Raw genomic sequence first — 15,964 nt, 5'->3', positions numbered from 1 at the left:
CCTTCCACCTGCACTCACTCCAGTCCTTATTTATTTTGAGTTGGAAAGCATGTTGTGGATTCCTTGGAATTACTCCGAAAAATGACCCGTCATGATGTTTTCATTAGCAATTTTTTGAAACTTAAACGTGAGTTATGAGTGCTTCACTTTGGAAAGATCTTCAGTTTTAATTTCTCTAATGATAGATATCTTTTGTAATACAGTGCCATACAAAGGCATCCTATAACTGCAGACAATGTGTATAGCACATGTTTCTAACACTATGCAGGACAGCTCTCCGATGTCTGAGGCTGTTCTACATATATATATGTAACAGCAGTGCTGTCCTGCATACTGTAATATGCATCAGCAGACCGGCCTCTGACATCAGAGAACTGTTCTGCATAGTGTTGGACCTCGCCCGATATTGGAGCTATGCAGGGAATTCTGAATGTCATACAAGGTCCAACACTGGATTGGAAAGGGTTAATACCATTCTCTACATGTTGGAAAACCCTTTTTTAGATCAAAATAAGGCAAATGCCTAAATTTGTACATGCTCAAATTATTTAAATAGAAATGACTCAAAATGGATTGTACAAGCAGTTTGAAGTATAGACCGCATCGGATGGGAGTGGTCAAAAACACGCACCGTACGCAGACTATTGGCGAACAGTTCCCCCAAATCATACTGTAAAGAGTATCTTAATATGCTATGTTCTAGTGACAGATTGGGGTGGTTTGCTGAAGACAATGCTTTGTTAGCAGGACCCTCAGACTATCAGCTAGTTACAGGGTATTCTGTCTGGACCCCCCAGTGTTCTGTTTTTGTCTGTATTGGAATCTTTCTGCAAGTGTTTAATTCCCTGCAGAGACCTGAAGCATTATACAGGGCCAATGAAGTGTAATGCACGGTTTTGCAGCCACTTTTTGCTCTCGCTAATAGATAAAGGTACTGGAAAACCGTCTCCACTTAGAATTTACTAATGGAGTAGTACATTTTTTTAAAACTATTAATATTTTAAGGTTTCTACTGAATCCTTTTTTGCCGTACTGTTTACTAAGCAGTGGCCGCAGGTGATTTCCAGACGTTTTCTCTATATGTAGATGTGCTATCGGGTAATGGAGGATAGTCGCAGGACAAGTGACTCCGCATCTCTTTTTGCAGAGTCTTTATTTGTGGCAGTTTCAGTATTAATGCATCTTGAATATTGAATGTTCCTATAGTATTCCTTCACTCTTACTGACACTGCTTATATTACCTAACGTTTCATCATTATTTCCTGCTTGCTCAGCTATCGGAGACACACAGGACCGTGTATTTTTAGATGGCAGCGGTGCTATCGGTTAGCTTTGTGCCCTGGGGTTGTCATGTTACTAAGCACAGGGAGGCTGAGAGCGGCACTCATGTCTGTTTACCACCCACTTTCTCCCCTAGGTACGCAAGTATAAGAGTATGATCCTGGAGGACTTGGAAACTGCGTTAGCAGAGCATGCACCTGTCCAACAAGACATCAACTCTGATCTGCCCCCTCTGACTATAGATGGCATTCCAGTGTCTGTGGACAAGATGACTCAGGTGAGCAGCAGTCTGCCAGCACACCAGGATGGACACCTCAAAAACATGCACTGGTCACCTGAAGACGGCTTTTGGCTTTGCTTACAGATGTTGATGCAAAATGCTGACAAATACTGCAAAAGCGTCTAATCATTACCTAATATTATCTGAAGCCAAAAGTGATACAAAACTAGAAAAAGGGGAAAAAAAGGCATTCCATAATGCAGAGGATTGCTAAATTAATAAGAAATGGCGATGACTGGGATTGTCGCCTTTTGATAGGTTGTACGGTCAGGCACTAGACACTAAGGGAGCTTGTTAACTGTTGCCTCTCCCCGCATGGATTGGTGCTGACACCTCCATAACTGATGCAGAAAAGTGAAGGTAAAGGGGAAGACTGTTGGCGTTGCTGACTGCAGATGGGAACCATGGACAATGTTCCATAATCCTCATCTGACATTGTGAGCGCTGTTGATTTCCCCCTTTTCCTTCACTTTCCTGAAGCTAGAATAAAGCAGCTGCAGTGAGTTCCCTTGGAGTTGGCATCCATATTTTTAGCCAAAATTTCCAAATCTCGCAACATTGCATGATAGAAAACATCACAGATGGGAATGACGTCATTAAAAGCATGGGTTTCATAATTCTGCATTTTCTTGCACTCTCACATTGCGCAAAAATGGCACAATTTTTCTCGTCGGTGTGAAGGCAGCCTTAAGAGAATGCGTTTACAAAACTTCTATAATTTTATTTAAAAGTTGTTCTTGGAGTCATTTTTGCATTAATTGGGGTTAGTAGTATTCACCAACATGCTTTCATTAGGAGAAGGGATTAAATGGAACATGTAGATGTGAGCTCAGGTGCGTTGCTCACTAGCCCGGTTGTGAGCTTCAAGTGACACAACCTTAATTGTTCTATTTTCCGTTGCAGTCTTAAGGGAGTCACAGCTGTGATCATGTTATGGGCCTGTAAATCCAGTCTTCTCATACTGCTGGAATATTGATGGCTGCACATAATGTTATATATGAAAAATATACTTTGTGGTTAATTTGTTTTTAGTTAAGATTAAAAATAAACTAAGTATTTCAGTTGATCAAAGTTGTCTTTACATAAAATCTAATAAGGAGATTGAATCACAAGGATCTGTAGAGATAATTATTTGTTGTACTCTTCAATCTTTTTATGACTATGGGCTCTTGAGGGGGTGGTCATATAACCTTTTTTGTGCATGAACCATATATTTTAAAGCCAAAGAATGGATTGGATCCATTCTGTTGCGATCAGGTAGCATTTTTGAAGGTAAGCCTTTAGGTTAAGGCTAGAGATGAGCGAGCGTACTCGGAAAAGCACTACTCGCTCGAGTAATTTGCTTTATCCGAGTATCGCTGTGCTCGGGTCTGAAGATTCGGGTGCCGGCACGGAGCGGGGAGCTGCAGGGGAGAGCGGGGAGGAACGGAGGTAAGATCTTTCTCTCCCTCTCTCCCGCCCGCTCTCCCCTGCTCCCCGCTGCGACTCACCTGTCAGCCGCAGCGGCACCCGAATCTTCAGACCCGAGCACAGCTATACTCGGATAAAGCACATTACTCGAGCGAGTAGTGCTTTTCCGAGTACGCTCACTTATCTCTAGTTAAGGCCCATTTACACAGAGCGATGATCGCTCAAAAATCGCTTAAAGTGATCGTTTAAGCGATAATCATTGCGACTAAATACGCGGCCATCGTGCACTGCTAGCTGGTTGTTAAATTCAAGCCAGCCTAAAAATCGTCATGCGCTCTTATCGGGACCGCACGCTGAGTTCTCATTGTTTTAGCTATTTAACCCGTCAGAGAACAAAGGAGCTGAATGCAGATAAGAGCCCTCCGGCTATTAACTGCATTCAGCCAAAGGCTTCATTTGCACACTTAATTGTTATTAAGTAGCTGAGAAGCTACTTAATAGTTTATGCAAAATGATCACTCAAAGCTGTCACTCAAACTGTCGTTTGAGCGATCTTTGAGTGTAAATGGGCCTTAAGACTCCTGGTCTAACAGGGCATGTGATGTTGGATCTATACACTGTATATGGCTGCAGAGCCTTTATCTGGGTAGATTGCCCAGTTTTCTTCTTGAATGTAATCCCCATAATAATAAGACTGTAAGCACCAGCAGTCTGCAATGCTTTTCTTTCTGTCTAAAAATACCAGAACTGGTAATCGCTGGTTGGCATTGTTTCATTATAAATGAAAGCCAAAGCTCTAGTGTGAACCATAGACCGCAAATGGCAAATTCATCTCTGTAAACAATGTGTCATATCAGCTTAAAAGCCAAAATAGCAGAATTACATTGGTAGAATTTTTTTTCCTTTTTCACATGTAGGATGTAGTACGCCAGGTGACCAACCATCTGACCGAATATCTCAGTGACCATGATTTCCTTAGTGTTGTAGCTGCAGAAGTGGTCGTAGGAAGCTATAAGAATGTATTTCAGTTCTAAACTGAGCAATTTTTTTCCCCTTTCACTTTCAGAAGGGAAAAAAGCTGCAAAAACTCCACATTTGAATGCATGTAAAAAAAGGCGTTTGCTGCTATGTTTTGATGTGTGGATTGCAGATGTAGCTACCTGCTGTTCACATAACTCATCTGCCCCTTTGATTAATTACAGAGGTTGTTGAGTTTCAGTTTGCTTCTCCTGTTGATCATGTCCCCAGAGGTTGTGGCTAACAAGTAGGTTATACTTCTCAACTAAACAGGGCTAGTAATTATTTCTGCACTTGTATCAATGAACCTTACTACTGAAACCATAAATATCAATATTTGGCCTGCAGCAAGGAACTATATTTATGAAACCCTTTTAAATGTCTGGAATTCACCTCAAACTATTTTGATATTTGATGATGTAGTAAACTGGATAAAAAAGCAGCATGTATAAATATAAATAAAATATTTGAGATAAAATGACATACAAATGCGGAAGAATTATAAAAACAGAAAAAAAACCATAGAACCCTAAAATAATGTGCAGGGCATTCTAAAGTCTGTGTTCTTCATGTGGGATGTGGGAAAATGTGCATTCAAGCTATACAGCTGGCCTCATCAAATGTGTTTTATATTTGGTCTCAAACTTCCTTTTCAGAACTGCTCATTGGTTCATTAAGCATATTCCAAGGTTAGGAGTAGGCAGTAAGGAAATAAGGGGCAAATATACAGAATATTAAAACTGTCTATCTTCCTGTAAACACTCTCTCCCTGTTAGGTGAAGGGGAGGGGGAGATGCTGGATTTGGACCTACAAATGTTCACCTGCTTTCCCTTTTTTTAGACTTGTCAAATTTGCATCTGGCTTACTTTCAAGACCCACCTGAAGTGACCAGAAGGGACTCTGCTTTGCAAGGATAAGAGAGAGCCTCTACAGAGTTTCTTCCTACAATGAGAAACTCGTCCAGTTCAAAGAGTAAACCAAATTGACCCTGGGTATAACAAATATATACACAAACTACTAATCTGGATTCAGTAGGTAAAGGGGTTGTCCCTAGCCTCAGGATAGGGGATAATTTCCTGATTAGTGGTGGTCTGACCACACTCGCATCCTCTGCTCCTTTCATGTGGGGACAGTCAGGAACTTCGTTCTTGAGTTCTGTGGGGTCCCAACAGCCGGACCCCCACTGATGATAAAATCATAACCTTTAGATTTTGGTACAACCCCTTTAATTTAAACTTTGCTATGTATATGCAATACCTTTTTTTAGCACCTGAATCATGTCTCCTGCGTACACAGGCTCAATTGCGTGCATTCATCCCAGAAATGCTGAAATATTCCACGGGAAGAGGAAAACCAGGCTGGGGCAAGGAGAGTTGTAAACCTGTATGGTGGCCTGATGACATCCCATGGGCAAATGTGCGCAGTGATGTCCGAACCGAAGAACAGAAACAGCGGGTAAGTGATTATATCAAACTAAATGAAGTCTGTACAACTTATAACACCTTTTAAACTTCCATCTTGTAATCTTTTAAGGGGTATTAAACATATTACACTTTTTTCAATAAACATTTTGTAGTAAAAAAAGAAACAAAAAAAACTGCCACTTCTAGTTAGTCTGGAGGAACGAGGGAAAAGGAAAGCTGATTATCTGTTTGTTGCTTTATATATCTTTCAGAAAACTCTTCCATGTAGTTTATGATCCCTTTCTACCTCCTCATATACCTTACAAGCAGTAACCAGTCTAGTTGTCATAGGGAATCTTGTAAACAATTTCTTAAAACGGTCAGAGCTGAATTCCTGCCTCTTACAAGCATGATGATTTCAATATTAAGTCTTTAGAGGAATTTTATTTCTCCATTGCTCTATTTACAATATCCTGTATTCTGTGAATAGTTGTTGCAGTTTCATGGACTAGCAAAATATAGACCTTATACGTTCTAATTCACTGTGAAATGGCTTCTATGTGTTAAAGTACTCACTTAATTTAGGTGATACTCAAGGGGTATTTTGGCCTTCTCAATCAGGTATCCCTAATTGTTCAATAGATCGGAAAAGAATACAGTTGTCACCGAAGACTCTGTCTGTTATAGTTGTAGTTGTATATGTCTACGTGGGTTGCATTATGATGAACATACAACCCCCACATAGATTAGTTCTTATGGAGAGAATCGGCCCATGGAACCTATCCCTCCCTCTCCATCTACGCGTTTCCACAACCTTGGAGATGGTTGCTTCCTCAGGATGGAGCTAACCTAACATGACCAGCCTCTCAGGCTGTCAGGATGTAAAATGAGCAGAGATTTTTGGGACAGAGCAGTGTTCATCTATATATCTAAGCCCTACTGTTTTTAATTATTGTGTGACTTCTAGCACATATGAGAAAATATAAGGACGCCTTTTTATTATTTAAAAATCAATAAAAGCTAAGTTTTATTATTTTTGGTCCTTTCGGTGACAAGTTTCATTAAAGTTGAAAAAGGATTTCATTGCTACGGTGACAAAAAGGAAAAGAATACAGTGAGACACACTCAAGTGATGTTTCCAAGCTCTTCTGATTTATTCCAAAGCAAGATGTTATATAGCGTGGCATCCCCTACAAAGTGAACAATTCAAAGTATACAGCATGTGTGATACTTCTCTCTCAGTAAAACCTTACAAAGGCTAATTATGGAAAAGCTGCACGCTCAGCATCTGAGACTGTTAGTAAACCTTCACCTACAATGTGTGTCTTTTGTACACACACTTCTTGCTATGCACATGGCACAAATATTCATATGACACTACTGCATAAAATGTAATTCAATACTTTCACATATGCTATATCATTGGTGACAATTTTGAATGCATACAGATTTCTGTAGATGCACATTTTTAAATCAATGGCATGCATTCCAACCTCGGCATACATATTCTGAAATGAGGAACGTCACTTGAAGCTCTGAGGGTATATGTTCATAATTGTGTGAAAAATGTGTGCATCAGTACAGAATGTTGACTGATATAAACTGAAATTGTGAAGTATTGCGCTACTGTATTCTTCGGTGTTTTCGAATACTATGAATTCGCTTACCACATACAGAACACCCTATTGAACTCTGAGAAGTACGCATATGTATTTTCTGCTTCAAAACAAGTCCTCCTTAGCATTCATTGGGTAGGAAAGCAGCTGTTGTACAATACCCGTGCTGAGGGTTTCACATAGATTCATAGAATCTGCATTGGCTTCTATCTGATGGACATACTGTAACAGACTGAGTGGAGTACATTTATTAAACATTTTGCTCTGGCTTAGAAAAGTCACACATTTTGGCACATGCTATATCTGCACCAGAATTTGCAACTTTTGGGCCCTTTTGCACCACACTCGTAACTTTTATAAAGGTCCGCAGGGCATGGTTTAAGCAGGTGAGCAGGGCATGCCTGTCAGATATTCTAGAATTTACGCCACCATCTGACAAATCATAGCTACAATTTACTGTTTGCAGCTGGTGTAGATTTCAATCTGGTGCCCAGGACTGACCAGACATCTGCCAAGTTTGAGAGGCATGTGTCTCTTGGTAAACTTTGTGCACTTCACACTTGAACATTCTTTACATTGACCAACGTATAAAACGCTGGTCTAAGTGAATTTACGCCAAAAGGTAAAAAAAGAGAAGTCCATATAAACCTATGGCATCTCGCAGAAGTACAGAGACCTCTATAGGTATTGTGACTCTGTATCACAAAGAACTGTTAGAAAGCTACAATTTGGATGTTCATTGTGATGTTGAGGAAACAAGTCTGTAATAAAATGTATTTCACATGAAAATCTTATAATCCCATCTATATTCTTTATATTGCAGGTTTCCTGGACACAAGCGTTAAGAACCATAGTGAAGAACTGTTATAAGCAGCATGGTAGGGAAGATCTGTTATATGCATTTGAGGATCAGCAAACGCAGCAAGTGGCAACTGCACATGGTATTGCACACCTCGTGCCCTCACAGACTGTGGTACAGACTATCAGCAACCCAGATGGCACTGTGTCGCTAATTCAGGTTTGCTATAGTTTTTAAACTATACTGGTCCCTAATTTTTCTGTTAACAGAAGTGCTTCCATTTAATCTCCTACATATCTTTTTATTATCTAACTTATATATTTTGTACATTTTTTTCCTTCTGTTTTATATTGTTGATACGTTATGCAAATTTCTGAATTTAATGTACTGTCCAGTGCAGTAACCGGTCAAATAAATTTAAGGTGATTGGCATAATTTAATGTCGTCCTATTGTGTTATTGCAAATTGGGTGTATATAAAATACTTCATCTGGAGGTCCACTTTAGTAAAAGAGGAAATCCTGCAATCAATAGGCTTCTTTTTTTTCTCTGATTTTCTGTATGGCACTGCAAACACAGAAATGCGTTTTCATCATAATAGAATTAAAACACCCCAGTGGAGAATGTCTTGTACCTGTCGCACAAACGAGTTAGGATAAGTCCACACTGGGTAGGTCTGCTGCGGAAAATCAGCAGCATTTATAGTTGCAGCAAAGTAGATGAGATTTAACAAAACCTCATGTACTTGCAAAAAAATCCACGTGAAATTGACCTGCTGTGTAAATTGTAAATCTGCAGCATATCGACGTATGGTGCAGCAAATTCGCAGCATGATTGTACTTTTATTGCACCACTTGGTGTGGGTTTTGCTGCTGCAGATTTCCAGCAGATACTGTACAATGCAGATTTTTCACTGGAAAATCCGCCACAGATCCACTCTGTGGCCATATGCCTAATGTGGGAGATTGCTCAGTTATAAATCAGTTTTTTTTAATCCTAAACGGAGTTTTTTTCTTTGCGCTGAAGAGAAATTGTGAACACGTGTATGGCCTATAATGGCACCTAATGGCTGTTTGATTGCTACAGGTCGGTACAGGGGCTACTGTTGCCACACTTGCAGATGCTTCGGAGCTGCCAACTACTGTAACCGTTGCACAAGTCAATTATTCCACGGTCAGTGATGGAGAGGTAAGGTAAAATTTTACACAATGTGTATAAAGAGCATGCCCACATAAAGCTGGCAATATGCTTGAGCTACAGTAATGTGCAAAAGTTTTAGGTAGGTGGGGAAAAAGGCAATCGGTTTTAGCTTGGTGTCCATAGGAGGCAGACATTCTGCTGCATGTCTTCAAGATCCTCAAGTTCTTTGGACTTTTTGGGTTCACAGAGTGACAGACAGAATTCCGCCACTACCCTACTGAAGGAGGGACACTAGGGTTGCCACTAACTTCCCTGATGCTTTCCTACCTCCCAAAGGTTAAGGTGGTACAGAAAAGCACTAACTTCTGTGACCCCCCAGCAAAGATCCTCCCACTCTGATGCCTGGGCTCCCCATCTGCACCAAAGAGGCGAGATGTGGCGAAAGATCAGGCTGGAGTTGATTCTATGCCATGTGGCCCTTCCCCTCCAGGAAAGGTAAGTATTGGGACTCCCTATTCCTGTCCTTTCCCATCCCTATTCTTGGGCTCTCTCAATGCGTCTGAATCCTTTGCAGCCCCAGGGATAGGGGGGGCCACGCACGCAATTATCTGCAGGAGGGAGGTAATTTTCCTTGTGGTGTTTTTCTTGGGCTGTGCCACATTATGAGGACTTCCAATTGCTTCTTCGGGCCCAGAGATCACTTCGATTGCTTCCAATCACGGTGACGGGGAACTTCAGTGGCGCAGTATCCATTTCTACTTCCGGTGCCCGCACTCTGATTGCTTTCCTGTGCTTTTTGGTTCTCTTTCCTTTCCTAACTGCCTATGCCATTTTGGTCATGTGCTCTTTCGGCCACCTCATCACTTCTGGCCTGTCCTTGTTCAGTCACGATGAAGAGGCATTCCTTTCATATTTGCACAAGGAATGTGCTCACTGCTGATAGGTGCTCAAATTTCTTGCAGGTCTCATCCTGGGCACCATTTTCAATGTGCAAGACCACGATTCTTCTACCACCTCAGGCTCCTTCTCCTTCCGTCGTCCTAGACATTCATATAAAACATTCCCCACTCATGTGGAATTTCAGAAGGTTGTGACAAAGGAATGGTCAACCCCAGATAAACATTTCCTCAAGTTGAAGTGCTTGGGTATTATGTATCCATTCCTTGGGGAATCAATTAAAAGTAGTCGTCTTTGCCATCAGTGAATGTTCCAGGGTCTTGCCTGTCCAAACGCACCACTCTGCCCCCTGGGAGATGCGTCCTCCTTGAAGGACCAGCATGATAGACGGCTGGAATCCTTTGCCAACTCATCTTTTGAGGCGACCGGGCCGGCCCTTCGTCCTGTCTTCGCCGCCTCATGGGTCAGCGTGACCACAGTTTCACCCAAGGGTTCCCTCTGGTGCATCACAGGAGTAGTTAGCAGAGCTGGCTGTACTCTTCAGCTCTCCCAATATGGTCGTCTGAGTGAGCTCTTAATAGTTTGCTTTTGTTCATTCACTTTGCATTTTGTTTACCAACAAAAATAATCTAAATGAAAATGTAGTGTGACCACTCTTTGCATTCAAAGCGGCATAACTTCTTCCAAGTACACCTGCACAAAGTCAGGAATTTTGTAGAATTAGAGTCCGTTATATGATGAACCAGTTATACCAAACAGGTGGTGATCATTTATTTTCATATGTCAGTTGAAACACAGCTGTGTAGGAGGCTTAAAACTGGGTGAGGAATAGCCAAACTCTGATATAAAGTTCATGTTGTGGAAGACAGTTTTGTCACAGGTCATATACCATGACAAAACTGAGCACAGCAACAAGACACAAGGTTTCTCCCAAAGATTTCAAAGCAGACTGAAGTTGCAAGATGTGCGGTTTAAGCTCTTTTGAAGGAGAACAAAGAAATGGCTAACGTTGAGGACCGTAGACGCAGTGGTCAGCCAAGGAAACTTGGCGCAGCAGATTTAAGACACCTCATGCTCGCTTCACTTTGAAATCGGAAGAGGTCCAGTAGTGCCATCAGCTCAGATGTAGCAATAACCAGTGGGAACCAGTTTCGCCTATCTACTGTTTGTAGCAGTCTAGCCAGAAGTAATCTGCACTGAACAATTGTGACCAAAAAGCCATACCTTTTTGATTCGGCATTTTACCGGAAGAAAAAGTGCTAGATACAGCACTTTTTCTTCCAGTATTTTTTGCCAGATCTGCGACAACCTCCAAATGGAACATAATCAATCATGCAATACCATCAGGGAGGCTCCAAATTTTATTTTGCAGTAGGACAATGACCCCAAAACATGCAGCCAATTTCATTAAGAGCGATCTTCAGTGTACAGAACAGGAATCCTGGAGATGATTATATGAATCCCCATAGAGCTCTGATCTCAACATGGAGTCTGTCTTGGATTACATGAAGAGAGGGATATGAGCAAGACTATATCCACAGATCATCTGTGGTTAGTTCAACCTCCCTGCTGAGTTCCTTCAAAAACTGCATGAAAAATTTATCTAAAAGAATTGATGGTGTTTTGAAGGCAAAGGGTGGTTAAACCAAATATAGATTCTCTCTTGTACATTCACTTAGCATTTTGTTAACGTGTCAATTTTTCAAAGGATTCTTACTTTGAAGCATTATTTTTTAAACCTGCCTACAAGTTTTGCACAGTACTGTATATCAGAATCTGCCAATTCTGGCAGGATCAGCCTTCTTTGTGTGCGCTGCATGTGGAAGACAACATAGCAGCTAGTCTCCATCGACTCTGGTGCTAAGGTCAAAAAAGTCATGTAAAGCAATGTTTGCACTTTAAGGCCTTCTTCACATGGGTGACAAAGTCGCGCGATTTTGTAGCATTGCTACGATGCTACAATTCGCATGTATGAGAAGCTCGTGGTTTCCTATGGGTTCCTTCACACATGAGATGTTTTGTAGCATGCCACAAAACGACACACAAACCTCGCAGGTCCGGCGATATGCCCGCGACACGCTAGGTTTTGTAGCCCATGTTTCTCTATGGAGCCTTCCTCTCTGTTGCATCGCATCGCACGAACGCGGTTTGCATGCGATGCAACTTTGACAGTAGCAGATGCTACAAAGCCGCGTGATTTTGTAGCGTCACATGCGACTTTGTAGCGCTACAAAATCGCAGTATTGCTGAGAGAAAATCACAGCGATATCATACGGTGCAGCGATGCGATTTCGCAGCGATTTTTCTCGCAGCGATGCGGTGTTGCCCGTGTGAAGGAGGCCTAAATGGTGTTTTCTTGTTGGTTGTCATTCCAATGTAACTTATTACTAGATTCACTTCTTACTAGAATCCTTTTAGCTTCTGTGCCTTCCATTCCTAGCCATCGACTCTTTTGCAAAAAGTGTGTTCTGAATTCCATTTTCTGCCCAGTACATCCATAGAACTACAGTTTATAGATCTTTTATGTCAAGTCATTTTTTACAAGCAGCCTTTTGAAAACACATGCAACAACAAGCTTTGCTGATATGCTCCTTCCTGTTGCCTAAAGTGAAAGTCAACTGGCAACTGCAGGGACTATTTTATTCTGTTCCTGATAGTAAAGCTTATACAGCAATCAGCACTAGTAACGCATAGAAAATGTTTTTCCTAAAACTTAAATGGCCACTCTGGCAAAAATACATTTTTCCATCCCTGCCCACCTGATTGCTTGGCACATGCTGGTGCTCTCCTCTGTGTATTCCAACCACTTCCATGCAGTGCAACCTCCTGTCTGATGCTTATTAGACACAATCTTGATGCTGAGAGATTTTTTTACTTTGAGTTTCACATCTATCCCATGATGACTGGGGGACAGTTTAATTAATCATTTACCTTCTATATTCACCTAAATAAGCTGCAGAGCATAGGTAGAAGTATACAGTAAGGAGGAGGATGAGCTGTGATCTCCTCTATCCTAACTGTGTGACAGGAGCTTGTGTGATCATCATCCGTAACTGTGATGGGACTGCCCATATGCCCCTGTAGGTAGTTTCTGTGGTAGGTCCATGTAACAGTATCACACAGAGTGAGAAGTGAACCAGAAAATAAATCAAGCAGATCTGAGCTGGCCAGAACGAAGATCACATGACCATCTCAGAAAAAGGAAGTCTAGAGTTTCAGATAGAAGGGAATAACTAACCAAGGTAACACCAGCTCACGTATGTATACTGTGGGGGAGAACTGTGTAATGAATTTAAAAAAATTACTGGAGTGGCCCTTTAATTATGGGTAATATCTTATGGTTTTGTAGATGGTTGTATCATTAACAGTTCTCTTATTAGTACTGCTTTGAAATAAGCTATTCATTTATGTTCATGCATGAAAGTGAGAGGCTCTGTTCACACATGCGCTCATTAGTTCTATTGTTTGGCTCCTCATAGTTGCTGAACAATAAAAATCACAGCAGTGCCGTTTTCAGCACAAGTGGCGCCCAATGGACCCAGATGACTATAATGGGGTCTATTCGGCTTCTATCATGCAGCTTAGCGTTGTCTTGAATAAAATAACCAAACGTGCTGCACTTTTTTTAAAATCTTGGATTTTGTGCTAGCTATGCACTAAAGGCCCTGAACAGAGCCTCCAACGCAGATATGAACAAAGCCTCGTACACACAACTATATTATAGCTCCCTTTTGTATGGAGTGACAATAATGGTGCCATTCCAATGCATGGGGTTTTATTTACCTCCATATGCCTCCAATTTCATACAGTGGCCTAATAAAAATTCAGATTTGTCTACAAAACATTTGTGGCCTGTGCACTGGACATTGCTTCTAGGGCTCTTTGCATTCGACTCCTCAAAAAGCCTGTACAGCGGCACCTGGGACCCACAAAATGTGAAATCTTCTCAAGGTCATGTTAGCTTTCTGGTCAATGACTTGTTTACCCTCAGGTGGAACAGAACTGGGCAACTCTTCAAGGGGGAGAGATGACCATCCAAACTACTCAAGCTTCTGAAGCCACGCAAGCTGTAGCATCCCTAGCTGAGGCTGCCGTCGCAGCATCCCATGATATGGCACCAGGAGCTACAGTGACAATGGCACTTAATAGGTATTTAACAAATCTGAGAAGCTTTTTTTTTTTTTGTTTGTTTTACTTTTAAGCAAGTATGATGTGAATCGAAATAACACAAGCCAGATCGATATCTACAAATGTGTAGACTGCTCTAGCTTTTAAGATTTATAGTCTGAAATTTGGGTAGTAGTTCGGAGATCTTTTTTTTTTTTAAATGTATTTTATTTTCAGTTTGTGGTTAAAGCAGTATTTTTAACTTATTGAAATTATGAAATGTAACATGCAGTGTTATGACAGCAGGGGGAGCTGTTACAGAGTAGGAGGGGGAGAGGGGCTGAAGTTTTCTCAAATCTCATCACAGTGTGCAAGAAATGGCATCGCATGTGTGTTGTTAACAACCTTGATCAAATAACTCTTAATGTAAAAACAAAGAGGATTTCTTAACTGGTTTGTCCCACTTTATCCTAAATTCATGTAGAGAGCGCTCTTTCTAACAACCTGAATGGGCCTCAGCCTAATGTTAAGTGACTCCCTTTTAACAGTCACATGACAATTGAAGAAAAACCCCTGAAAATGTCACTTTTTAATTGTAGATTTTGAATCTCATGTAAATATATTTAATACAGAACTGTCGCCTTAAGTCCATTTCTAACCTCTTAGTGACGCAACTAAGTTTAGCTTTAAAAAACAGTAAAGTGTTTCCTCTCTTGTCTCAGGGGTCATAACTTTATCTTTTTGTCAATTTAGCAGTTTGAGACCCTGTATTTTGCAAAAGAAGTTCAAGTTTCCATGGGAATCAATTTTGGGTACATATAATGTATTGAATACATTTTTATTTTTTGCAGTTGGGCTATGGAAAAATATCAATTTCACCATTGACTTTCAGGATTTACGTTTAACGCTTTTGTAGTATGGTAAAAATATTGTGTTATCCTTATTCTTTGGGTCATTATTATGAAAACACCAAATTTTATAACAAGAGTTTTGTTACTTTAAAATCCATTTCTCATCATATTCATTGGGGGACACTGCAAGACCTTGGGTGTATAGCTGCTGCCACTAGGTGGTGACACTAAGCAAAGAGTTCCTCCTGCCAGTTATACCCCTCTGCAGGCACTGAGCCTAATCAGTTTGTATGTAAGCAGTAGGAGAGAACAAATGTAACACATAAAGTTGATAAAGTCGGACAATAGGCAGAAAAATACAAATAGTTCCATGGAAACAACCAAACAAGATTGAGGATTGCTTTCCGAGAAAAGCCCTCCAGTGCTAGGAAAGAATAACCCACTGGGAGGAGGGTACTGTCTCCCAATGAACGCAACAAGAAATTGATTTTACAGTAAGTAACAAAAATCTAGTTTTCACATCTGTGTCATTGGGGGACACAGCAAGACCTTGGGATATTCGAGAGCAGTACCCAAGGTGGTGTGGTCGGCCTGTTATTTCCAGTGAGCGCAAGGAAGAGATAGGCCCACCGGCAGCTGCCAAACAATGCTTTCTACACGACATTAGAGATAATGAAAACTGTGCCTATCGGGAGGTAGTCAAAGTAAGTTGTCAGTTGGTAAGAAAACACCTGTAACCTTAGTAGAGTGGTAAGAATTGGGGGGAGTGATGTCTTTGCATGGTAAGTGGAATGCTATGCTGAAAACTCATAGGGCAGAGTAGCCGGCAGTAGGTGCAGTCAGAGTCCTGCTTGCCAAGGACAACTGATTTCCATAGGAGCTGAGGGAAAAAGACAAACTATACTCCATAGGAGAAGAACAGGTGAGAAACGCAAGAGAGGACAGTACTGTGTATTCTCCAGCTTGCTACTTACGAAAAAAGGCCAACCACAAGCATGGTTGAATCCTGACTATCTCCAGAATATTGGGGCCCATGCTCTTGAGTGCACTGAACCAGAGAGTTGGTGCAGGCTCTCCGGCTGCCTTCTATTGGAGGTAGGAGAGCTGCGTTGAAGCTGACTCTCTGGCTGTCTGCTGCTTGGATGTGAAAGGGCAGGGGAACA

The 15,964-nt window shown here is 41.2% G+C and overlaps 1 protein-coding gene across 7 annotated transcripts in view; it reads left to right on the top strand.

The window, feature by feature from the left end:
- The window catches only part of NRF1 (nuclear respiratory factor 1), a 60,200-nt gene that overhangs the window by 25,752 nt on the left and 18,484 nt on the right, over positions 1–15,964 (top strand). For 6 of the 7 annotated variants that reach the window (XM_066592164.1, XM_066592163.1, XM_066592160.1 and 3 more), the window contains 5 exons: positions 1,418–1,558; positions 5,286–5,444; positions 7,832–8,026; positions 8,893–8,994; positions 13,835–13,992. In XM_066592164.1, coding sequence (XP_066448261.1) covers positions 1,418–1,558; positions 5,286–5,444; positions 7,832–8,026; positions 8,893–8,994; positions 13,835–13,992 — 755 coding nt within the window. The remainder of the gene's footprint in view (positions 1–1,417; positions 1,559–5,285; positions 5,445–7,831; positions 8,027–8,892; positions 8,995–13,834; positions 13,993–15,964) is intronic. The other variant, XM_066592162.1, reaches the window with a different exon arrangement.

This window comes from Eleutherodactylus coqui, chromosome 2 (genome assembly GCF_035609145.1).
Source record: "Eleutherodactylus coqui strain aEleCoq1 chromosome 2, aEleCoq1.hap1, whole genome shotgun sequence".
Lineage (NCBI taxonomy): Eukaryota > Metazoa > Chordata > Amphibia > Anura > Eleutherodactylidae > Eleutherodactylus > Eleutherodactylus coqui.
The sequence above is the reverse complement of the archived record's forward strand: the minus strand, read 5'-3'. Positions and strand labels throughout refer to the sequence as shown.